Source organism: Artibeus jamaicensis, unplaced genomic scaffold (genome assembly GCF_021234435.1).
Source record: "Artibeus jamaicensis isolate MK-2021 breed Jamaican fruit bat unplaced genomic scaffold, CSHL_Jam_final scaffold_1689, whole genome shotgun sequence".
NCBI classification, from domain to species: domain Eukaryota; kingdom Metazoa; phylum Chordata; class Mammalia; order Chiroptera; family Phyllostomidae; genus Artibeus; species Artibeus jamaicensis.
The window spans coordinates 2,830,759-2,856,030 of NW_026522029.1; the positions used below are offsets into that span (position 1 = coordinate 2,830,759).

General features: G+C 48.3%; 1 protein-coding gene across 1 annotated transcript in view; it reads right to left on the reverse strand.

The window, feature by feature from the left end:
- The window catches only part of PTGFRN (prostaglandin F2 receptor inhibitor), a 73,490-nt gene extending 72,720 nt beyond the window's left edge, over window positions 1–770 (reverse strand). Inside the window, exon 1 of the mRNA XM_037135104.2 lies at window positions 436–770. Within this exon, the coding sequence (XP_036990999.2) occupies window positions 436–484 (49 nt within the window). The 5' untranslated portion in view covers window positions 485–770. The remainder of the gene's footprint in view (window positions 1–435) is intronic.
- Window positions 771–25,272: the final 24,502 nt, after the last annotated feature.

The window sequence follows — 25,272 nt, forward strand, 5'->3', positions numbered from 1 at the left end:
GGTCTCGGCCACGGTGGGGCAGATCAAAGGCGCCTGTTACCGCCGCCACGCTGAGGACACCGGCCAGGGACCGCTGGCACCTTCTGAGCAGGGAGTTCAAGGTGAGCCGAGCTCCCAGCGGCCAACAGGTAGGGAGTGCTGGGGTCAACCAGTCACGGGCCACTCCCCTCGCACGTGTGGGGGGCGAGGCTCGGCCTAGCGGAGCGGGGATCGAAGCCCCGCGTGTGGCTGGGCCGGGTTCGAGCCTGGCTCCAAGGGGGGGCCCCCCCGCGGCCGCTCTCCGCCGGGGTGCGCTGCCCATGTACCCCGGCGGGATCTCCCGGGAACGGCCCCGGCCCCCACGGAACCCCAGGCCGCGCGCCACAGCCGCGCCCCGCCGAGCGCCCCCGGGCCCCGCCGGTCCCACGCGCCCCGCCAAGCCCCGTGCGCACTCACCCAGCGACAGCAGCGCCAGCAGCAGCGGCCTGGGCGCCAGGCGTCCCATGCTCGCCGCTCGCTGGGCGGGAGCGACTCTCCGCCTCCTCCTCCTTCCCCGCCGCCTCTCCTCCTCCTCCTCCTCCACCTCCGGCTGCTCCAGAGTCAGCGCTCCTCCGCCTGGGCCTCGCGCCTGCTCCGCTCTCCCCGCCAGCCGCGCAATCCCAGCGCCGGGCGGACGTGCGCCCCTCGCTCCCGCCCCCCGCCTACCTCCTTCCCGCCCTCCTCAGGCCCTCCGGGCACCGGGAGCCGGGCGCCAGAGCCGCCCGCCGCGCTGAGCGTGCAGCCCCAGCCGCTTCCCGAAAGCAAAAGGGAAGAACCGCAGCGCCTGCCCGCCCGCCCGCGCCTCCCATCGGGCGCTTTGCCAGCAACAAACACAAACTTTCCCAAGCCCCTCCCCGCTCCAGGTAACGGAGGGAGCCCGGGGCCGCCCGCTTAAAGGGGAGGAGGCGGCGGAGCCCACCCCGCGCTCCTCTCCGGCCCCCCGCCCCACGACAAACTCTCCTCCGACCTTTAAAAGTTGGCCATGGGAAGGCTTGTCTGGAAATCCCATCACTTCAGCTCCTTTCCGGGACACCCTGCGTTCCTCCACTGTGGAGGCCCCACGCTCGCCCACCGTTCCTTCCACAAACTGCCCGCACACTCACCCGCTGGTCCCAAGGTGAGCTCCCCACCGATTAGCAGATAGGCCCTTGTTAAAAAGTATTCAGATAGGACGGAGGTGGAAGGACTTTAAAAAGCCGTCGATTCCACCCTCTGCAGGGTTCCGAGGCCTTACACGTTCAGGTGACCCCAGGATTCCCAGCGAAGTGACAGGGCCAGGCCCCAGGTATCACAGGTCGTGCTGACTGCCCTGCCTCTGGGTGGGCCTCGCCTTCCCTGGCCCACCCTCTCCCCTCTCCCGGGTGCCTGGGCACTGATTAGAACGCTGGCCACCAACACACTCATCAAAAAGCAAGAACAAAGAAAGGCAACACCCAAGTGTATCCATCGCTGCGGTACTTCATAAGGAAAGCTCTCCTGAGACTTCACATTTGGTGCTTTAAGAAGACATGACTGGTTGCCAGTTGAGTCTTTTTTCCCCCCACAATAGGGCTTTGTGCTGTTGATTTGAATACAAAAGGCTCGGTATTGGGGGGAAATTAGGGCCCATTGTTTAAAACTTCACCAGGGTGATTCAAAGACACAGGGAGCAGCCCTGGTACCCTGGTTACTACACGCAAAGCAGGTCACAGATGCCAGTGGGGGACCCGCCCACGTGGGGAGGGAAGCACTGCTTGTACTGGGGGCGCATCGTTGCTTCCGCCCACAGACGCCTGGTCAGCCGGGTGTTTATTACGATGCCTGGATGAGAGAGGTCCTCAGGAAGTCAGAGCTGGCGGCACAACAATGGGACAGGACTTCGTGCCACTGGGCTGGACACTTAGAGTGGTCAAAACGGTAAATTCTGTGTTATCTGTATTGTAGCATAATAAGCATTTTTAATTCGTCTCTGACACCAAGCCTTCCTCCGTGCTGTGCACGCACCCTGCCGTTGTTTTCCCCTTCCCACCCCACAGAACCCTCTGGAATCTCTTCGGGAAGTTTAATTCCATCGACCTTAAATGTGTGCCTCCTGTCGGTCCTGAGGAGGTGCTGGAGCTGCCAAGAAGAGTAAGGCCAGGCCCCTCAGACCTTTTCTAAACTACCCCCAGCACTGAATGTCTGAGCCACACGCTTCAGCACTTAATCACATTTTTCTCAGGACATGCTGTGCAGTGAATGTTTGTGTCCCTCCCCAAATTCGTATACTGAAGCCCGGGTGCCCAGTGGTGTTTGGAAATGGGACCTTAGCATGGGGGGGATGGGTAGGTGGTGATTCGGTCCTGAGGATGGAGCCCCCAGGAATGGGATTAGTGCCATTAAGAAGAGAGACAGAGGGAGATGGTCTCTCCTCTGCCACGTAAGGACACAGAAGGGCAGAGGGCTCTCACCAGGAACAGGGTCTGCTGGCACCTTGATTTTGGGCTTCCCAGCCTCCAGAACCGTGAGGACTAAACGTCCGTTGCCCGAGCCACTCAGTCTCCCATGTTCGTTAGGGCAGCCTGAACCGACCAAGGCGGCACAGCACGCACACCGTGGTCCTCTCCAGTGCTGTCTCCCCTGTCACTGCGGAGCTGGTGTTTGCTAAAAACTCTTCTGCTTAACGAACAAGCGCGAGTCTGGGAATGTGCCTGGCACACGGTAGGTCTTCCGTCAACATTTACAGAGTGAATTAATGGCAGACACTGGGCTAGACCCTGGGAATAAAGAGACAAATACGACAGTTTCTGCCCTTGAGGTGCTTACAGCCTGGACATCATGACTGTACTAGGTGTGACAGCATGTGCAAGTTGTGACACAAGGGAGTGGCCAGTGCCGGGAAAGAATGTGACTAGGGAAGGACTGTAAGCTGAATCTCAGAGGATCGGGAGGTCTTTGGCTGTGAGGCGTAACTGTGAGCTGACAATAGATGTCGTATATGTAATAGGAGAGCTATTCTCCCTCCCCTTCCCACCCCTGGATATTATTAACCTGATGGTGCATCTTACAATCCTGGAAATACCGGTGGCTAACAGTTGAGATAGAAAGAATAAATGAGGCTGCTGAGGCAGGGTAAGTGGAATGAGGACTAAAGTGGGTAGCCCATTGCTGGTGGGCAGTCACCTGTGTCACGAGAGTTGGCCCAAGACAGCCGTTTTTGCAGCAGAGAATAAGCATAAATTAGTAATTCCAGACAGTTGGTCATGACTCCACACCCTGTGGACAGCCACAACTACCAAAGGATGAAATGCATTTCTAATGCAGCAGCCAGGCACAATGTGTCAATTCATGACTCTGTAATCTAATGACGCTTTTATTATGAAAGATATTTATAAGCGAGAGTGAGCAACCTCCTTTACAGGTAAGGCTTTTGTCCCAATCAGTTGTCCTTGCCTTGCCTAGTGGATGGGCTTGCCTAGGGCAGGAAGACTCATTTGCCAGCAATTCTGGCCCACGCCCGTCCCCGAGGAGGCCAGACGAGCCAGGGATTTCCTTAGCCACCTCACAGTGACTCTCAGGTCTGGCCACAGCAGCCAGCCATCACTCTCTCTCACTGGTGCGCGTGTGTCTGTAGGCACTGCCGCTGAAAAGGGTCCTCACCCTCACACTCCTAACAGGTTTCCCTGCTGAGATCAGTGACATCGCCTTATTATTTAAAGTAGAGAATGGAAATGTAAAAGGCCCTACTGAAGGATTGCTGCAGGGATCCACCCAGACTCGGGGTCTTCACCACTTGCCTCCCCACCCCCCACAACATGCCCTGATCAACCTGCTTCAGCAAGTGGCAAGCAAAGGGGGGTGTTCATGGCAATACTTCATTCCGCTACTTATTTTCATGAAAATAGTTCTCCTTTTGTTTCCAGGTATAGGTTTCCCCTGTTGAAGTTAAACAAGGGATTACTTATCAGAAGTTTAAGATGTAATCGTAGAATTAGAACATGGAATTAAGAGTTAAAAAGGGAGGGGTAGGGAGAGGAAGCCTTCGTTTCCTGATGAGCGAGAGCCATTCAATGCTGCGGAGGCCTTGGGGGAAGTTGTGGAACGCTCAGCTGGCAGGCTTCAAAAAACAGCAAGGGGTCTCATCTGTTTGGAACGGGTTAAGCTTGGGCTGTGCTCTGCGACCTCTGGCCTTAAAAGACTGAAACGAGAGAATAGTGGGAAAAGTGTTTGTAGATGACTACGTCCCCGCTTTCACCTTGGCCAGGCCAGAAGTGTCCCTGGGTATCCACCCCTCACAATTGCTACTGCAGAGACAGTGGCATGGAAGAGTGTGAGGAGAAGCTAACAAATTGGAATGGGACGATAAACGCTCTCTACGAAAGTGAGGTGTTACTATGTTAATGGTGTACTTGGCCCTTGCCATAGACAAGCTTAGACTCTAGCTTTACGTAGCAAAAGAGCTGGAATGCTGCAAAGGCATCCAAAGCACTGTGCCAGAAGAGGAAAGGAAATTCAAAGGGAGGTAAGTAGATAGCAGAGGCACAGGCCACTGTGTGCATAATATTTTGCAAATATGCTATCAACTGGACTGAAAATAACCTCCTACAATGAACAGAGACTGCAGAGTTGATTATGAAAAGAAGTATTGCCACAGCAAGTTAGAAATAGCCAGAGGGACTTGGAGATGTTGGAAGAGATTCTTTACTAAGACCAGAGCTGCTAACCTTGGTGGTACCCAAAGGTGCCCAACCTGGACCGACCTTGTGCCTTGACACTGAGCTGAGGGAGGGGGCTTTATGCCCCCTGTGGAGGCATTTTATCCGAGTCTTCATGCAGAAGCAGGGGTGGAGATGGGGAAGAAGGGGTGGTCAATGTCCTTCATTCCCCTTCCAGCCTTGTTAACCCACTTAAGCTTTACTTCTGAGTTCAACTGAAATTATCTTAAGTTCTAGGCCCTGCATATTTAAAAACATTTGTGTCATGGCAAGGAGGCTCAGTTGGTTGGAGCATCATCCTTTACACAAAAAGTTTGTGCATTTGATTCCTGGTGGGGTTGCATGTGATGTTTCTCTCTCACTCTCAAAAAAAAAAAAAAGAGAGACTTCCAACCAAGATGGAGGTATAGGTAGACTGTGCCACCTCACACAACCGTAAGAAGTACAACAACAAATTTAAAAACAAAAAACAACCAGAACTGACAGAAAATTGAACTGTATGGAAGTCCAACAACCAAGGAGTTAAAGAAGAAACATTCATCCAGACCGGTAGGAGGGGTGGAGACAGGCAGCTGGGCAGAGAGGACTCACGATAAGGCAGTGGCTGGTGGACCAGTGAGGCAGCACTGGTGGACCGGCTGGTCCCATATTCATGTGCAGATAAACCGGGAGGAACAACTGGGGAGTGAGACAGACCACAGAACCTGGAGCTCCAGTGCAGGGAAATAAAGCCTCAAACCTCTGACCGAAACACCTGTGGGGGTTGTGGCAGCAGGAGAAACTCCCAGCCTCACCGCAGAGTTCACAGGAGAGACCCACAGGGTCCTAGAACGTAAACAAACCCACCCACCTAGGAATCAGCACTAGAAGGGCCCAATTTGCTTGTGGGAAGATGAGGAAGTGACTGAAAACTGGCAGAGCAGAGCAACCAGCTTAGTTCCCTCTTGGACCCCTCCTCCACAAACAGCATCACAATGAAGCATGTGGTTGCCCTGCTCTGGTGAATACCTAAGGCTCCACCCCTTACAACATAACAGGCACACTGAGACAAAAAAAAAAAAAAAAAAAAAACGGCCCAAATGAAAGAACAAATCAAAGCTCCAGGAAAAAAAATACAACTAAGCAATAAAGAGGTAGCCAACCTACCTCTGATGCACAGTTCAAAACACTGGTAATCAGGATGCTCACAGAATTGGTTGAATATGGTCACAAGTTAGAGGAAAAAATAAAGGCTATGCTAAGTGAAAGAAAGGAAAATATACAGGGAACCAACAATGACGGGAAGGAAACCGGGACTCAAGTCAACAGTGTGGACCAGAAAGAAAAAAGAAACATTCACCCAGAACTGAATGAAGAAACAAGAATTCAAAAAAATGAGGAGAGGCTTAGGAATCTCCAGGACATCTTGAAACAGTCCAACATCTGAATCATAGGGGTGCCAGAAGGAGGAGAGGAAGAGCAAGAATAGTATAAGAATTGTAGAAGCCCAAGAACTTATATGTATGACTCATGAACATAAACTAAAGTGGGGGAGTGTGGGTGGGAGGTGGAGTACAGGGCTGAGGGGAACAAAGTGTGTGGGGGGGACAACTGTAATAGCATAATTAATAGAATATACTTTTTTTAAAAAAAGCAAACTAAAATGCATCCAATGAGAGTTGCTACAAATACAAGACTCCCAGTCCAATTTGAATTTCAGATAAGTAAGGTGCCCTTTGTTAGCATGAATGTGTCCCAAATATTACATGGAGCATACTTACACTAAAAAGGAATTCTTTGTTGATCTGAAACTCAAATTCAACTAAGGCGTTCCATGGTTTTCTTCACTGAATCTATCTGATCATTTGGGGAGGAGTTAACCTTGTATGGAAATAGGTTCTTCTGATGACTCAGATAAGATAACAGGGGCCTCTGAGCAGTTATCTTCAGAATGGGCTTGCTTCAGGTGTTGTTTTGTGTTACCAGGTAAAAATCGCCAGGAGACAGATTTGGCCTAGCTTGTCTCGACTAGAGTGAGCATCATTGGTTAGCTCAAAGATGCCACCATCCTCTGGCCTCGGAAGAGCATTCAGCCAGAGATCAAACGCCAGCACAGCAGGACAGCTGCGTTGGGTGGGCCCTGGAGGAGCTGACCTGTAGGGTCAGCTACAGGTCAACCTTCCCGACCTCAAGTTTGTGCAATTTATCTAAGTCCAGCAACTCTTTTCCAGTCTCTCTTCTGAAGTTAAATCTTTGTTTCTGCTGCTCCTCCTCTTATTGAATTTCCACCCCTTGGGCTGGGCTGGATGTATGTTTTGCAGTGTTAAGAGAACAGGCAGGATTGCGTGACTCCAGCTTTATTTTGAAAAACTAGGATTATTATTCCTGCTACGTACCTCCTCTCTATTGGAGAAGACCTATAGACTCAATCAATATTCTAAAACGAAGCCATCATTTTTGGTGGACAGCTCTCCTTTTTTACCCACTTTGTAGCTCATATCCTGTCTAGCAAGTCGTATAGCACAAGGATTCATCGTGGAATTTGTCAATCCTGGGAGGTGCTCGGGGGGTGGCATTTTGCCAGGCAGCCGCGTCATGGGTATAGTAGCCCCCCCTTATCCAGGGTTTAACATTTCGAGGTCTCAGTTACCTATGATCGACTAGTCTGAAAATATCAACGGAACGTGTGCAGTTCTGCATAGCGCGACGAAATCTCGCGATGTCTGCTCCATCCTGCGAGACGTGAATCGTCTGCACGCCGCAGACGCTTCCCGCCGGCTTGTGACTTAGTAGCCACGTCGGTTATCAGACTAAATCCGGTGCTTGCGTTCAAGTAACCTTTGTAGTAAGTAGCCTAATGCTACTTCACAGTCCCTGCTCGTTGCCTCACTTCGTCTCATCACCGCAACATCACAGCAGCCCAAGAGGGGTGAGTACCGTACAGTGCACAAAATTTTGGGAGAGAGACCACATTCACATAACTTTTATTTCCATACATTGTGATGATTCTTCCATTTTATGAGTTTTTGTTGTGTCTTACTGGGCCTGACTTATAAATTAAGCTTTATCGTTGTGTGTGTATAGGAAAAAACAGTATGCACAGGGTTCGGTACTGTCCGCGGTGTCAGAAATCCACTGGGCATCTCTGACCACCTTCCCTGCAGATATGGGGGACTGCTGTGTTTTACTGGTGGCTTTCTTCCCTCACGGAGAAAGCAGCTTTATATCCCTTGCTTTAATGCTTTTTTTTCTTGGACTAAAATTGTTGTGTCCACGCTTTATGACATAAAACTTGTGGAGGCTAGAGCACCCTCTCATCTCTCTGAGTTGGGAAGAACGCAAAGTTACTTTCTGCAAGAGTCTTGGGCTCCCTGCCACAAACACCCTGCAGGTCCACTGTCCAGCCATGGCCCCCGCAAGTCACAGGAGGATGTCAGCCCTGCCCCAGGTGGGCCGGTCGATGGACAGAGCAGGTGGTTTTGTGCTTAATCAGCCACTGGGAACAGACACCATCCAGGTGATGACTTCAAACTTATTGCTTCTCAATGCTCTTAAAAGCTCAGCTCAGAGAAACCATATTCGTGGAAGATAGCCTGAAGTTAATGCAGTCTGTACCTTCTCCTGGATGCCCTAAGATCTACCCCAGAATTATGAATTAAGTAGGCCGTCGGTAAGCTTGACATCTGGCTCTATCATGTCGGCACCCCATACATTTGCTTCTATGAAATTGCGTTTTGCCACGATGCCGTCAGTCTGCACTGAGGGATGCCTGAAGGAACAGCTCTACACGCTGGGCCCCTGTGTCTCCTGGGAGGACAGGTTTATAGCCACATTGCATCAGGCAGCAGCCTCCCTGCTAGGGACCCACAGAGAAATTTCACCCTGGTCTCAGTACTACACATAGTTGCACTTTCCCTTAGCGACTCGTCTCTTTTTTACCTCTGGACTTTGTGAATGTCGTAACTGCCAGGGTCTTTCTTTTCATGACAGCGATTAGAGAGCTCATGGTCCAACCTGCGGCTGGCCCTCTAGCAAGCGAGTAGGACTTACAGCAGGGATTTTGAATAGCCTCACTCCCAGCTCCTCCTCACCTTGCCGCTCCTAATTTCCCTTTCGCTCATTGCATCTTTTCATTTTCATTTCTTTTATTACGTTCGCGCGGCTGCACAATGTAGGAACGGCGTGCTATTCCTCCCTGCTATAAAACTCTATCCCACACACCTCCTGCCCTTCAAGAGACATTTAAATTCTAACTCCTCATTTGCAGATTAAATACAATGAGGTAATAATCGCAGTGAAGCCTGCTTCCAGGGAAAGGCTAGAACGTGATTAGGCTGTGTCAGCTGCCCTTGAACTCAAGGCCTGGTGCGATGAGAGAGGGCATTGAGACCTGTCAGTCACAGGCGCTGCTGAGGAAGGACATTGTTTTCTAGAGCGGCAGGCCTCAGCCTCTCCTCCCCGAGCCCCAGCGCCCTCTTCATCTGTCCGCACTGGTGAGCAAACATCAGACTCCACATGCTTTCTCTGAGCTCACAGTGGTTGGGGGGGTCTCGGTGGTCTGAGAGCAGCCTGGGCACATGGAGGACAGTCTGCCCCGGAAGCTGTGTAGTCAGATAGCTCAGATGCGGTGGTGGTGCCGCCAGCCCTGAAAAGAGCGTTCCCTCCTCTCGGCCGTTTCTCGCTTCTGAGTGTTTACAACTGCCATGGCCTCCCTCTGCAGTGCCTTCCACATTTCTTCCAGTGGCCACTCCTCTGGGTTAGGTTGTCCTGAAAGCAGACCCGACACACTGACTTGGGTGTGTGTCGTGATTTGGGAAGTGAGCTGAGAGAGCCGGGCAGAGGGGTAAGGGGAACAAGTCAGGAAGCAGGAGAAAGTCGATAAAGCGTATGCTACCGAGTGGGTACCACCTGGGCCGCCTGTGTGGAAGGTCCCTCTGGGGTGCACCTGTCGTAGTCTAGAGTTCTGATGCAGGCAGGTGTGTGTGTTTGGTAGGCCGCTGGCAGCCTGCATGGGACTGTCCTCCGTGGCTTCAGGGAGACGCGTGGAGAGGGGCCATCTGCTCCTCTGAGAGCCCTCCCTCTCACCTCAGGCTGGTGTCCCCCAAATGCCCCGGCGCATCTCTAGCTGTGACTGTACCCCCAGTAGAGCGATAGTGGAGGCTGCGGCCCACTCAGCTGTGCGTCCCAGCATCCAGCCCAGCACGTGACAAGTAGGTCTGGTCAGTGAATGCTCCAGGTTCAACTGGTGTAGTTTCATCTGTCTTATCTAACGGAGTGCCGTGTAAAATTTTATTTGGGGAAAAAAAATTTAAAGCCACTTGCCTTGTCCAACCCCTTCATTTTACAAATGAGGCAGCTAAGAACCAGAAAGCCTAAGCAACTTGTCAGAGATTACCCAGTGTATTAAAGCGATTGTGGAATATTAAAATGATTTCACAAAGTATGTAAAGTGCAGACAAGTGAGCCAGCTGGAGTTATAATGTGAATTATTCGCACTTCAAATGGAGGGTATGGCCACCTCTGAGCTGAATTTCCAGCCAAAAATTGCTTTAAAAAATTAACTTGGGAAGTTCCTGAGCTCTGATTAAAGAGGTGAATGGCTTGAATGAGACTCTCTCTTCTCAGGGAAGAAATTCACCCCTGTAAACACATCTGCTGGCAACATACTGGGGGTTTTAAATCTGAACGGACTGAGCACGCTCATCTCCGACCTGTTCATCTGACAGCGGCCGCTATATGGAAACGGCGCTATATGGAAAGTGGGGGGTCATTTTTAATTAAAAAACAAAGTATGGATGGTGCTGTTATCTTAATAAACTGGAAAAACCCTGGCCAGGCCCTGCCCTTGTGCGCTGCTCCCTTCCTCCCTCTAGACTGTCCTTCTGCCCCCGCCTCGGGCACACGTGTGATAGCAGAATGCCAGGGACGGTCAAAGATTATGATGAAAACCAAGGAAAATTTTAAAAATTGCCACTCCTCACTGCATGGCAACATAAAATATAAAAACCCAGGGAAACAATCTATTTCAGGGGGAAGGTGTCATGTGAGTTGTGAGAACTGCTCACTCCTGTAAAATGAGAGGCTTCGGATTTATTTGAACAGACATACTCATACCAAACTCTCCTTATTTGCCCAGACGTGGGTCAACATTACTCCAGAAAGGAGGGCTGGTGGAGGGTTTCCATGGTCCACGGCCCGTGGCAGAAGAGAACTCGGTGAGTGGAAGGCGGGCAGGCCCCCTCGTCCGTGTGGCCCGCTCTCAGTTTCCCTTCTGACACTCACTCGAGCCAGAAGCTCCAAAAGTCAGATGATGAGAAAAGAAGTGGTGACATTTGTCTTCAGGCCATTTAGAATAAAGGTTTGGAAACTCGCATTAGTCACCAATCACACAGTGTAAACGAGCAGTCACGCTCTGCCACTTACAGAAGCCACCAGACCTGGCTGGTGCACGTCAGTTCACCTCTCTGGGTCTCAATGTTCACATTTGTAAAATGGGGACAATAATAACATTTATGGCAAAGCGCTGTTTCGGGAGTAATCGAGAAAGGGTAAAGAACACATTTCTGGGGGAGAAGCCATTTCTTTGTCACTCAACCACGAGTGTCCACTCATCCACCACGGCAGGCAAAGTGTGGACGTTGAGAGTGGGGGGCCAGCTGCCCACCGAAGTGTGTCCTGCTCCACAGTGTGGAGTTCCATCTGGATGCGGCTACACGGTGAGGTCCCACCAGTGAGTGCAAACAGAAATGACGCATGTAATTCCGAGGGGAGCAGGTTAGAACACAGTCATGTGACTTCTCAGACTCTCTCCCCCTGTCCGCTCGTTGGAAGCAGAGGCCTAAGATGACAGAGCTACAGGACGAGGAGGACACAGTGGTCCCTGGATCTCAACCAGGAGGAGGGCTGCCTCTGACCAGGCACGCCTGCACCGACCGCTCTGTTATGCTGGGGGGAAGTGAGCTTTGATGGTGCCAAGTCACCGAAATGTGGGTCCTTAGTTCAGCTGCTGAAGCCGCCCTCACAACAGACCCTCACTGTGGGTGAGGACGCCACCCACCTCTCCTGAGCCCTGTGCCTCATGGGTGGGGAGGGGAGCTGGCTCCCTCCTGCCCGCCCCCAACAATGAGTAATACCTGACTGCTCCGCCGTGGGAGCTCCCTACCGCTCTGAACTCAAATGCTCCCGTCAATGATTGGTTTCAGCATGAACATGTGAAGAATTCTGGCCAATGAGATGCGAGGGCAAGTCCTGGGGGGGGGGGGAGGTTCTCGGGAAGATCTTCTCTTTCTTATATTAATATAGCCACTCCAGCTTGCTTATGATTACTTTTTTCTTGTTTTTGTTTCTCCTTATTTTTTTGTTTTTAAGCTTTACCGAGGTATCATTTAGATATAATAAAATTCGCTAATTTAAGTATACAGTTTGATGAGTTTTGGCAAATCTTGACGGTCATACAACCACCACCACTATGAGGATAAAGGACATTCCGTTCCCCCCAGAGGTCTCCGGGCTGCTCTGCAGTTGGTGCCCTCCCTCCACCCAGGCCTGGGCAACCACTGGTCTGCAGTGTCTGTCACTATGGTTTTGGTCTTTTCTGAAATTCCATACAAATTGATTGGTACAGAGTTTCACATGTCTGGCTTCTGTCACACGGCACTGTGCTTCGAAGCGCGTGCGTGTTGTACGTATCAGCAGTTCGTTCCTGGTTATTGTTGACTGGTATTCCATTATACAGCTATAACCAACTTATTTACCTGTTCCCCAGCGGATGCACACTTGGGTTCATGCCAGTTCTTGTCTGTTACGAATAAAGGTACATGCACACTTTTAAGAAAGTGTTTGTGTGGACATGTTTTCATTTCTCCTACCTGGAAGTTTATTAGTGGATCATCTGATGGGCTTATGCTTCAGTTTATAGGACACCGCCAACCCTGTATTCCAAAGTGACATCTTGGAATACATCGTCTGGCATGTGAGAGTTTCAGTTCCTCCACCCCCTTGTCAGCACTCAGTCTTCGCAGACATTTTTAATTTCAGCTGTTCTGGAGGGTCCGTAGTAGAATCTTCCTGTTTTTAATTTGCAATTTCCTGGTGACTGTTTGTACGAAGAGAATGTTCATGTGCTTATTTACTGTCTGTATATGTTCTTCGGTGAAGGGTCTATTCAGATACAGTTTACTGTTGAACAGCATGGGGTTAGGGGCGCTGACTCACATGCAGTTAAAAATCCACCTATAACTTTTGACTCCTCAGAAACTTAACTACTGGTAGCCGACCATTGACTGGATGCCTTACTGATTACATAAGCCATGGTCTAACAGTATTTTGTGTGCTATATACTGTGTTCTTAAAACAAAGCTAGAGAAAAGAAAGTATTATTAAGAAAATCATAAGGAAACTAAAATATGTTTACAGTGTTTATTGGAAAAAGTCTGCGTACAAGTGGACCCATGCAATTCAAACCTGTGTTGTTCAAGGGTCACCTCTATTTTGCTCATTTTTGAGTTGTTTTTCTTCTTGTGAATGAGTTATAGGTTCATTGTATATTGTGAATACAAACCCTTTACCAGATATAAGTTTTGCAGATATTTTTTTCAGGTTCATGTGTGCATGGTACATCTCTTTTCACTTTTAACCTTTACCTGTCTGTGACTTTATATTCAAAGGGCAGTGGTAGTAGACAGTGTATAGCTGCTCTGTTATCCTGAGAATCTCTGCCTGTGGCTGAGACACAATGATTCTGATTCTTTGTTTGGTTTGTCTCATCAGTTCTTTTCCTTTTCCACCTTTATCTGAATTGAGTTGTGCCTTTTAGCATTCCATTTTATCCCTTCTTTTGACTTTTAGCTCTGCTTGCTATTATTTTTAAAGATGGTTTCCGTGTTTACAGCCTTTGTCTTGAACTGGTCGTGGTCACATCGTGGGAGTATCAGAGCCCGACAGCACTTTGCTTCTGTTTTCCCTTCTCCTTCTCTGTGCTATTGTTTTTGTTAATTTTCTTCTGTATGTGCCATAAATCTCACATTACATTATTGTTCTTCTCTCTTTAAACAGTCAATTATCTTTTCAAGAAATTTTAGAATAAGAAAAATTTTCTCATAATAATCCATATGTTTACATTTTCGAAGCTTTTCATTTTTATGTGTGATTCCCAATTTCCATCTGGTATTATTTTCCTTCCACTTAAAGAAACTTACTTAACATTTCTTGTAGTGTACTTCTGCTTTTGTTTGCCTAAAAATATATTTATTTTGTCTTCAGTTTTGAAGGATACTATTTCCCCTGGATATAGAATTCTAGGGTGTAACGTTTCTTTGTCTCCCGGTACTTTAAAGATGCCATTTCATTGTCTTCTGGCTTGCAGTGTTTTCGACGGGAAGGCACGTATTACTCTTTCCTTTGTTCTCTTGTATATAATGTATCTCTTTGTCTGACTAATTTTCAGATTTCATCTTTATCACTGGTTTCAGCAATTTTAGCATGTGTTTTGCTGTCATTTGCTTTATGTCTATCTTATCAGGGGTATATTAAAATTTTAAGAGCTATAGTTTTTAGTTTTCACTGAATTTAAGAATATTTTGCCCACTGCTTCTTCAAATATATTTTTTGCCCTATTATCCTTTATGTCTTTCTGAATTCTAATTATATGTATGTTAATCACTTGATATGATTCCATAGGTCCTTACAGCTCTGTCCGTTGTTTGAACATTATTTTTCTGTTTGGGCTTCAATTCATCGCTGATGAATTCATCGCTGTCTTCATCGCTGTCTTCAAGTTTATTGGTTTTTTCTTCTTCCCTGTTGATTATGCTGGTAAGCTGAGCCAGTGGATTTTTTATGTCAGATATTGTATTTTCAGTTCTAGAAGTTCCATTCCATTATTTTTGTAGTTTTCATTTATGTTTTCATTGTCTTCATGCTTTGTTTGAATTCTTGGGCATATTTATAATAGCTGTTTAAATTCCTTTTTCAAAATTTCACCATGAGTGACACCGCTAAGTCTGTTTCTGTTCACTAATTTTTCCTCTGGTTGAGAGTCATGTTTCTTTGCTTTCTCTGTGCATCAGTAACTATTGCACACGAGGCGTTGGGGGATTACATTGCTGAGCAGCTGGATTTTTTGTCTTCCTCTATTCAACTTATTTATTCATGTTTCTTGTCTTCCTTTAAGAAGTGGTAGGCGTGGTATGGTGAGGCACGCCTCATTTTTTAAAAAGCTTCATTTTTTAAAAAGTATTTTAAAACGGTTTATTGTTAAAAGTAATGTGTGCTTCTTATACAAAACTTGGAACTCTGAAAGGTATAAAAAAGAAAAAAACATAAAACGTAACTATCTACTAGTAAGTACCCTTGACATTTATTTATTTCCTTTTAGTGTTTCTTACCCTTTCAGGATACATTTCATTTTTAACAAATACATAGATGATATCATAATGAATATACTGCTCTGTTTTCTGCTTTTTCCCCATTTAACATTTTCTTGTCATTAAACATCTTATTTAAACCACATCTAAGCCTATTTTAAAGTGATTTTAGACTCCCAGAGAGTACAACATCGGCCCAGGGTTCCTGCGTCTCCGTCACCCGGCTTCGCTCCATACTGATCACTTCTTAACGACAGTGCTTTTCTCCGGGGTTGCCTTACTGAGCAAATAAGAGCACAGGACACACAGTGAATCTTGAACCTCAAACAATGAGCAAATTTTTTTATTATAAGCATGTCTAAATATTGCATGAGACATACATATATAAATAATAAAAATAGCTTCATTCTTTTAATGATTTTTTAAAAGACATTTGTTAAAACAGACTTTACCCTTGGGTTAGTTTAGCCTTTCCACGAAGGCATGACCCCTGGCGTCCCTACTGAATGCTGCCTGGGTCTCCTGAGAAGATGCTCCACCCACCCCAACTGGCCCCAACACAAACGGCCCTCACTCCTGTGTGGACACTGGGGATTGTGCGGCGTGGAGAGCTGTTTAACCGCCTGGCCTGGCGCAGTGTCACTCTGTGTATGCAGCTTAGTATTCAACCAAAGGCTCAAAGGTTCCCCTCAAACAGGTTGCTGGGGATCTTCCTCTGTGCAGCTTCTGTCCCTCTAGCACCCCTGCTCCCCATCTCCACATCCGCAGGCTCTGCTGTCTGCCTGGAGCTCGGAGAGCTGCCCTGCTCTGCCCCGGTCCCCTCCTGCTCCGTGATCCAGAAACGTCTCCAGGAAGATGGCCAGGGCGATTGCAGGGGTTATCCCCACCCCCTTCTCTGCACTGCCTGTCTACATAGTGGAAAATGGGTTTTTTTAAATATATATATTTTGTTCAGTTTTGTAGTTCTTTATTGGCAGGAATGCAGTTCCAATATAAGTTACAGTTTCATGGCCAGAAATGGAAAAGTCTCTTTTATCTTAAAAAAAAAATGTAGCCCACATGCACACATGGTGTCTTCCTTCTTGGATGCTGTTGTCCCTGGTCGTGACGACGGTTGTGTGTGAGCCCAGTTATAGACAGGAAGGGAGCTGGCCTGCAGACGAGGCCAGTGTGACGAGGTGGGTGGTGGGGTTGGACCGTGGAAACCACAAGGGTCCTCAGTGACATTGTCGATCCACTGAACTTGTCAGCCTTGGACCCCCTCCCCTCCTTGGAGACTAAATGTTGTGTAAAAAAGGTTTTTTTCTTAATTTTTAAGCCATTTGTGTTGGGGGTTTTGTTATTTGGCATCAAGTATATACTAATTTATACCAATTAATACAGATTAGTATACTAATAAAATAGTGCATTCTCCGTTGCTGTTTATGAGTAATTTTCAAAATAAAATCGTAAAGGGCTGTGTGCGACCTCAGCAGTGTGCTAAGAGTCTTACATATATTATCTCACTCAGTGTCACTAGGATGTGGTTGGAGTAAACCCCTTACAGATGCAGAACTCGAGGCTGAAGAAACAGCACATTTTTCAAGTTTATCAAGTTTAATGTGTGGCACTGTCAGGGTCTCATCACAGGCCTCTCTGACTTCGAGATACACTATTATTTCATCTTCCTAATACCAGTTTTCACGTCCCTGAACTTATCTAGACCATCATCATATTCATTAAAAAGGAGAAAACCTAGCAATTGAAAAACATACCTTTCCGGACAGAGACCCAGAATACCGAACGTTAGCCCAGACTTAGTGGGTGGAGCGTAAATTCTAATCTGTGACCTGCATCCTCACCGCCCATTTCTGGGGAAGAAGATTTGTGTGTTTTCATGCCAGCTGACCTACTCTTGAGAAGGAAAACCTGAACAGAACACCTAAGCAAACGCGCACCCGGGAATGAGAGTTAGGTTCAGGTGTGCGGGAGATCCCGGTGTGCGGCAAGGCTGAACCAGGCAGCCAGAGGAGCATGAGTGCCACCTGGGCTGAAGGGAGTTTTCGGATCAGAGTCCGTGACACAGGAGATGGGAAGCAGAAGTTTCTGGGAAAAGCCCCGAGTCCCGTGCCCCGGTCCTGCTTTGTGCGAGCACCCGAGGGGTGGTAGCTTAGAGGGGTCGGAAAGGACTACAGCTCCTGACTCTTACCCTGTCCCTGCTGGGAAGGCCAAAGTCACAATTTTAAGATGTCGAATGTTGTAAAAAATGGAACGCATCATGATGGCACACACGCACTAAAAATCCTTTAGGAAACCCTTACCTGAGTCACTTAATGTAAGTGACGTTTCTGAGAGCTGTTTTCAGTGGGGAGGAGGAGAACTCAGGAGCAGGGAGAGCTGGAGGGTGATACTGGCCACAGAACAGCATGGCCAGAGCTGGGGATCCGGGAGCTCAGCTGCCTCCGTCCATCCGTCTGCAACGGGTGACTCTACGGGCAGAACGAAGGTGAAAATGGGCATGAGGCTAAAAAAGCACATTTCTGTTCCTCACTAGTGTCTTTCCCATCAAAGTGGGCAATAACCCAGAGTGAGTTAGTGAAACACACCAACAGAAAGGAGGGCACTTGGAGGGAGGGAGGCAAGTGTGTGTGTGTGTGTGTGTGTGTGTGTGTGTGTGTGTGTGTGTGTGTGTTTGGGGGTGTGGTGAGCCAAGGGACACAGAGAATGGAGGAAACTTGCCCTTCTCCCACTAGTCCCAGAAAACTGCAAATGACAATAATTTGAGTAGTGCTGCCTTTAGAAGTAGGGAGGAGACAAGAGAAATCTAGGCATGACTGAAAGGGCAATAAAAATTGCATTAGTTATGGAGGAGAACATGGAAAAAGGAAAACAGTGAATTTGCTGGAGGGGGAGGGTGGAATTGTGGATGCTTTTGAAGAAGTCTGTTACTTCAATAAATAAGTTTTTAAAAACGGCTTCCTGTGTTTGAGTCAGGATTCCTCTGAATAGTCCTGAGTCCCTGTTCCTGGAACTGAACTCCCTGCCCGAGGGGCTCATCCCACTTCACACTGAGCCCGAGAACAAAGGACGGAGCCTGTGCCATATTTTAATAGCCTCCAGCTGCCAGACCAGCACCTCCAGGCATTAGCCTTGGCCACGCCCTCGGAGAGCTCTGCTTCTGGGCAGCCAGCGCTCCGCAAGCTTTGGCCATCACTGAGTTAGATCGGCTTCCTGGAAAACGTTCCTGCCAGTGTCACCAGTTGCATAAACCATCTTGCCTCTGGCATAAGGAGCTTTGCTGGCTTTGCTTTCCCTGGGCTCTCCTGTGTGAGGAAGCCATGCTGCACTGACCTTGGCCATCTCTCTTTTCTGAAGCTTCAGGTCGGGCAGAAGGACTTCCTGAAAGGCCTGGGCTGGTTGGTCAAGAATGCAAAGGCCTGGCAGTCTCCTTGGCAAGTGGGCCGTCCAGCCTGGGTAAATGGTGTGACTTACAGCCCACCTTCCAGCTTCACCTTCACAGCACCTGGTAGGGAGGTTTAGTAAGACTAACCCAGTTTATAAATCCCCCAATATGAAGGCCAGTCACCTTTTCCAGCCAGGAAAACCTAGAGGCTTTCTTATCTCCTGTGCTACTTAATTACATTTTTAAAATTTAAAATTAAACAGAATGAGTTGACCTTAAATAGCCAGGTGGTTCTCCAGCAAAATGGGTTTATTCAAGAACAAATAACTGCAGTTTGGGACCTGTCATCTAATGCCAAACCACAGCCAAAAACAGAGAAACGAAGGAAAGGAATGCTCTTTTATGGACTTTGGAGGGGCCGATGTAAACCAAGAGTTCTTTGGAAGAAACCAAAAGTTTGAGGTACAGAGGTTTCTCATTGGCTGAGTCATGGCAGTCTCCCACTGGCTGAGCTGTTCCCAGGCAAGGAGGAATTATTTCTCCCTCTTGCAGAGGTAGTCAAGTGGCATCACCCCTTGTTGCAGATGCAAAGTAGTCTTTTCCTGGAGGGGTCAGTAGCGTGTGTTGAGTGACATGTGTGTAAGAGTTCTCCCTTCCAGCCTCTCAGCTCCTTTGAAAATGAGATTTCTGTTTATTTAGTTTACATTTCCCCCTTTTGATCAAGATCTTTCTCCAAAAGCATCGATGATTAAGAGTCTGGTGTTTCTGAATTCAGTGACCTTTTGTCCCTCAATGCCACCAGGAAGGACTCTTTCTGGGTGTCGTGTGCCTCTTCAAAGGAGAAGTGCACAGGTTGGAAGCCTATTGTGGTCACATTCGAGTAATGAGAGGGGTGGGAGGGAGCTCCGCCAGGCACTTCCCATCTAAAGCCTGTATCTTAGCAAAGGAACACTCAGGTCTGAAAGGAGTAAGTGCTTTGGCAAGACAACGCAGGAATAAAACATGAAGCAAATCAACAGTATTGTTACCCCAAGAACATAGCCCACAGCTTACAAATTCAGAGACTATGAATTTGGACAAGAATCTAGGCAGTTAACAGTGTAGGAGAAAGTGAGACTTCTGTGGGTTTTTAACGTTCTGACGGGCCTGGTCTGAACACCTGGGGAAAGGTGTCTCATTAGGCGTCATCTGCTTCAGTTTGCGGAAGTCTTCACCTTCGGGTCACCAGATGGTGTGCAGGTCCAGTCAGGGGTAGCTGCTTTCTTTGCACATGTCACTTGAGTTCAGGAGCCTGTCCCCTGGAGTTTGGCGGTGAGGGTTGGTTTAGCAGAACATGATAGGGCCTTCCGGTGAGGTCAGGGAGTCTCTCTGGAGGTATATTTTCCTGTAGATGAAATCTCCAGGTTGCAAAGTGTTTTGCTTAAAGTCTTCATCTTCATGGAGTACACTGTGAAAAGATCACTCTATCAGAATGTGGTTAATGTTGACAGAAACAATTAGGCCTTTACAGTATTGAAGTACGTCTTTAATCAGCTGCGGATCGGGACGCAGGGCCAGGTGCGTCAGGTGCCCTGTGACTGTCTCAGAGGGGAGAGTTTATGAGTGCCAAAGAGGGTGGATGTGTGATTTAGCAGGCCCGTGGCAGTGCTTTTGGCCAAGGTACATGTTGGGTCTCTACAAAATCTTCCAGTTGAGTCTTAACAATGCCTTTAGTGCATTTGGCTAAACCTGAGGATCAAGGTCGGTACATGCAATGAAAGTGTAAAACAGGCCAAACTGCATAGACTTGTCAAAACACCTGAATGGCAAAATGGGTTCCCCAGTCACTTTCGAGTTTGGGAAATGTTCTCCAGGAAGGGATAATCTTTTCCGAAAGGACTTTAGCCATAGAAGAGACAGTGGCCTGTCTACAGGGGAAAGCTTCAGTCCAGCGAGAACACATCCAAACCACGACTAAAGCATATCTGTATCCACACGTTGGGGGAAACGGTATGAAACCCATTCGCTAAAGCTCAAATGGTCCATTCGGCAGTTTAAAGGAATGGAGCAGTGTGAACACACTTCCCTGGGTTGTGCTTTGGACAAGTGGGATGAGTGAGGTAGGTGCTTTCGGGAGCCTTGTTAACACTTCCCCACAGATGCGGATTCACAAATGGGACCATTCTGCCCATGGACCAATGGTGAATGCGCGCACAGTAGTTAGCAGTGATGTTTTTAGGGTCTTCAGTAAGCCTCAGTTGTTATTTGGCCTGAACCAAAGCTTTCTTGTTTTTATCAAACCAACACTTGTTGGATTTCCAATTTTGTTATTGCTTTTCTGAGGCCAATTGTTGGGCCTCTCTAGGCAGGTTTTCTGAGTTATCATTTGAGAGCGATCCCTTTAACCATGACAAAGGTTTGGCTGCCGTTGGCTCCTTTAAGGGCAGCCTTCCTTGCAGAAGTGTCAAGAAAGTGAGCTCCCTTCGTTTCCAGAGGGTTAAAGCAGCAGGTAAAAATACAGTATCCAATAATTCCTGAACACACTGGCCATTTCAAATGTTATTTCCACTGTAGGTAAGAGAAGCCACGGTGCTTCCGCAACATTCTGAAATCATGAGCTACTGCAAAAGCACAGCTACCGTCAGGGTAAACATTAGCAGTTTGGCCCTTGGCAAAGTGCCGGCCCAATGGCAGAGGTGCTGCTTCACTTACACCCAAGGGTGTTGATATGGCATATGCAGTCCAGTATCTGCCATTGTCACCCTTTACGTAAGAGCCACCAGGGAACCGTGACAAGTGCTGTTCCTCGGAGGAGCTCCAGGCAGGTCGTTTGGCGGGGTCAGGAGGTGATCTGTCAGTGCCAAACCATCCCACGGGGCGTTGTCAGTAACAGGACGGAAGAGCGGCAGCGTTAACGTGATTGCACAGTGAAAGAGTTATGTGACAAGCAGGGCTTCACGGATGTGAGGCGTCCGACTGGAAAATGTCCGGTGTGATGAGAATTTCCTCGGTGGCCTTAGCCAGAGGGGCAGTGGCAGTAATGGCCCCAAGGCAAAGGGGATACTCCATACCATGGGGTTCAGTGGCTGGCTATGATACCCTAAGGGTCAGTGGTGGCCCCCAAGTTTTTTGGGTGAGTACCCCAAGGACATTCTCTCTCTTTTCATGTACAAAAAAAGAACTTGATCATTGGGATACCAGGGACAGGTGGGCTTATTAAAGTGTCCTGTAAGGCTTTATTTAAAAGGCAAAGTTCTTCCCATAAAATTGGGTCCGGGTTGTTGTTCTTCAGTAAAACACACAGAGGCTTGGCCATAAGGGAGAGATTTGGAAGCCAGTTTTGTCAGTGACTGATGAGCCCCCGAAAATCTCACAGTTGCATCTTGGTTGGGAGACACTTAGGACACTATAGACCCTATCTGGACTTAGGTGCAGACCTTGTTCTGATCTGAGTTGCCTTAAATATTGAACTTGGGATTTGCACAAACTGCAGTGTTTCTGGGGTGACTGTATGTCCCTTAAGGCTGAAAGCTTCCGCAAGTGGATCCTGTCTTCTCGTGAGGAGACATGGGTGAGACAATGAAAAAACAAGTCTTCCACGTGTAACAAAGTAGAACCCCTAGGGACATGAGATCACCCAGATCACCCCTCAGATCTGTGAGAAGTAAGAAGCGTTCTCAGTAAAACCCTGAGGCATTACTGTCTAAATGAATTGTTTTCTTTCTGAAGCGAAGGCAAAAACATATTGATTAGCATCAGCAACTGGGCTGCTAAAGAATGCACTGCATATGTCAATCACAGTAAATAATTCACTTTCAGTTGGGCGGGATGTTCGCAGTGTGTGAGGGTCAGGAACGGCAGGGCGCCTCGGGGTAACAACATCGATTATCGCTGGAAGGTCCTGGACAGGGCTATCACAGGGATGAGCACAAGGGACAACGGGTCCCTGAGTCTTACTCTATTGTGGACTTTGTATCTTGAATGGTTTCTTCACTTAGGGGGCTTATGACTGGTTCTAGGAAGGGGTTTTGAGGGACCCATATAAATCTCGATAAAAGGTGCACTGCGGAATCTGCCCATGTCAGTGAAGATTTTGCCCATAAAGGTGATGATGGTGGCTGATCCAACACGTGATTAGCGCTCCCAGATCCAGCTATGGAGCAAATAAAAGATGTTGAAAGGTCACTTAACTTACCTGATCAGTTATTTTGATGGTTACTGTTAAATTCTAGAATTATTTCCCCCTTTTAGGGGGAAGAAACGCTAGCGTGTTGCTCTTCTAGGAAGTCTCAGCCTAATAAACGAATAAGAGCAGCGGGAGCTGAGGAGAGTCGGGTATCTCTCAAGGGGCCCAAACGAAAAGGGGTGGATTCAGAGACCGGAACCTGGGGAGGTTCGCTGGAGACCCCCAGGCTGCCTGGTCTGGTTTGGGACACCAGGGACTGCCGTGTAGCAGAGCAGGGGGCACCAGTCTCGATGAGGACAGAGACGGAAACCTCTCTTCCTCTGGAGTAGTTTGTCCAAGCAGGTTGAGGAGGATTAGGAAGAGCCCCTGTAGTTAGTTCCTCAGGGGATTAGGGGGCATTGGAAGGGTTGGTTGGAAAGTAAAGATGCCAGAAGGTCTGACACATTGATGAGGATCTTTTCCAGTGTCCTGGCTCATTGCAGTAACAGCAGAAATGAGGAAGTTTGGGTTTCGTGTAAGGATCTTCATGTGCCAGAGTCAAAAATTAAGAGCATCAGTGTTTTTTTCCTTCCGTTGACTCATCTACAGCGTGAGCAAGCCGATTGGACAAGTTGGCCAAACCTAGAGTGGGCATGGTCTCCCACCCCACCCTGGTCCTTTTAACTGAAGGAGGAAGGTCTCCGTTCAGTCTGTTCACAGACATAGAGTTAAAAGCTGCTCACGTGGCATCAACATCTGAAGGAAGTTCCAGAATTTTCTTTGAAAGCCGTCTGAAGTCAGTTATAATAGGCGTGAGCAGGTTCATCCGCCTTTTGTGAGCAAGCTTTGGGAAAGGCCCAGGACTTGCCCGACGAAGCCTGATCGTATAACCACACAGTGGCTTGGTCTCCCAGTTTCAACCCTAGAGAACTTTCAGGATTTTGCCAGTTGGTAATTCTCATCCAATGCCAAGCCTACTCACCAACAAGCAGGCGAACTGGCTGGTGTAAGCAGATGGTCAGTGGGACTACAGAAACCTTCCCTATGCTAGGGATTTTGCCCTGCCGGTTTTGCTGTGGCAATAAGATTTGCTCTGAGGAAGTAGCAAGGATTCCGCTGCTCTGAACCGAGCCGCACCAGCAGGCTCACCTCCCTCCCCTTCTTACTCAAGCCGTCACCCCGGGGGAGAGCTGTGGCTGAGACTAGAGCCAGGCTGAGGCATCAGAGGGGTGCTTCCGGAGGCTCCCAATTAGGGCCTCCTTTGAGGGAGGTCACACCCTGTACAGCGTGGGAACACCGGCACAAACACCTGCTCACCATCCACCTGTGTCCGCCTCTAACCTGGGGCTTGTCTAATAGGAATGTGCATACGGACCCCTGGGGAACCTATCAAAATGCAGATTGTGATTAAATTGACTGGGGTGGAGTCTGAGGGTCTGCACTGCTAATTAGCTTTCACGTGATGCTGATGCTGCTGGTCCTCTGGTCACACTTTGGATGGCAAGGCTCTACCCCACATTCTCCATCTGACACATGAGAACAGCATTCATGGCATTAGAGTCAAGGAATAGGAGTGAATCAGGGAGACCAGAGTCTAAAAGAGGAGATGAATATATAAGCCAGCAATTATATTGTAATGATTTTTAAAAATTTATTTTAGAGGGAGAAGAAGAGAGACAGACAGACAGAGAGACATTGATGTGTTAATCCACTAATTTCTGCATTCATCGGTTGCTTCTTCTACGTGCCCTGACCAAGGATCAAACATGCAACCTTGGCATATCGGGATCATGCCCTAACCCACAAAGCTACCTGGCCAGGGCTACATTATAACGTTATAAGTATTATTGAAGGTACATATAGATGTGTATAAACACGGGGGAGAAAGGGACTGGGTAGAGGGGACCAAGACAGGAAAGAAGCAAGGAAGGAAGGAAGGAAGGAAGGAAGGAAGGAAGGAAGGAAGGAAGGAAGGAAGGAAGGAAGGAAGGAAGGAAGGAAGGAAGGAAAGAAGGGAGGGAGGGAGGGGAAAGGAAAAGAAAAGAAAAGGAAAGGAAAAAAGAGAGAAGGAGGGAAAGGCATAGTCTGAGTGGACACGCCCACCTCCATGGTAGCAGCGGAGAAATGTGACCCGGGACCTCCCAGACCAGCGTGTCCCATCCTGCCTAGAGGAAGGCTGTCCCAGGCAGGAAGGAGACTGGGGCAGCTTTCTCAAGATTGTTGCTGTTATGTCAGAGTCTCGGGTTTTTTCATAATAGGCCACGTATGGGGAAGCACAGGTTACAGCTTGCAGTGCTCCTACAGGTTCTGGCCACACAGCCCAAGGTGGAGACCTGAGTGGTAGAAACCCTCCTGTGGGAAATAAAAAGTGGCCTCGGTTATGTGAGAAATCACTGTTAGCCTCACCCTGGTGGAGCTCACCACAGTGGAAATTCTGGGTGTTTCCCCAGCTTAGGCAGGGTACGCTTTCCTTGCGAATGAATAATACAGAATGCTGCGCTAATCAAATTTGCACCAAATATATGGCAGATACTTCCTTGTTCTGTACAAAAAGCCTTAGCAGTTAAATCAGAAAATGCAATCTTGGCAGGGACAGCGAGGGTTCCTGGAAAGCCATTCAGCACAGACGCCGGGGCCAGGTCCCTGGAGCAGCAGAGGTATTCCCTCCCTCTCCTGGCCAGCGACCGCTGCGCTGTGGTCCACTCCCCGGGG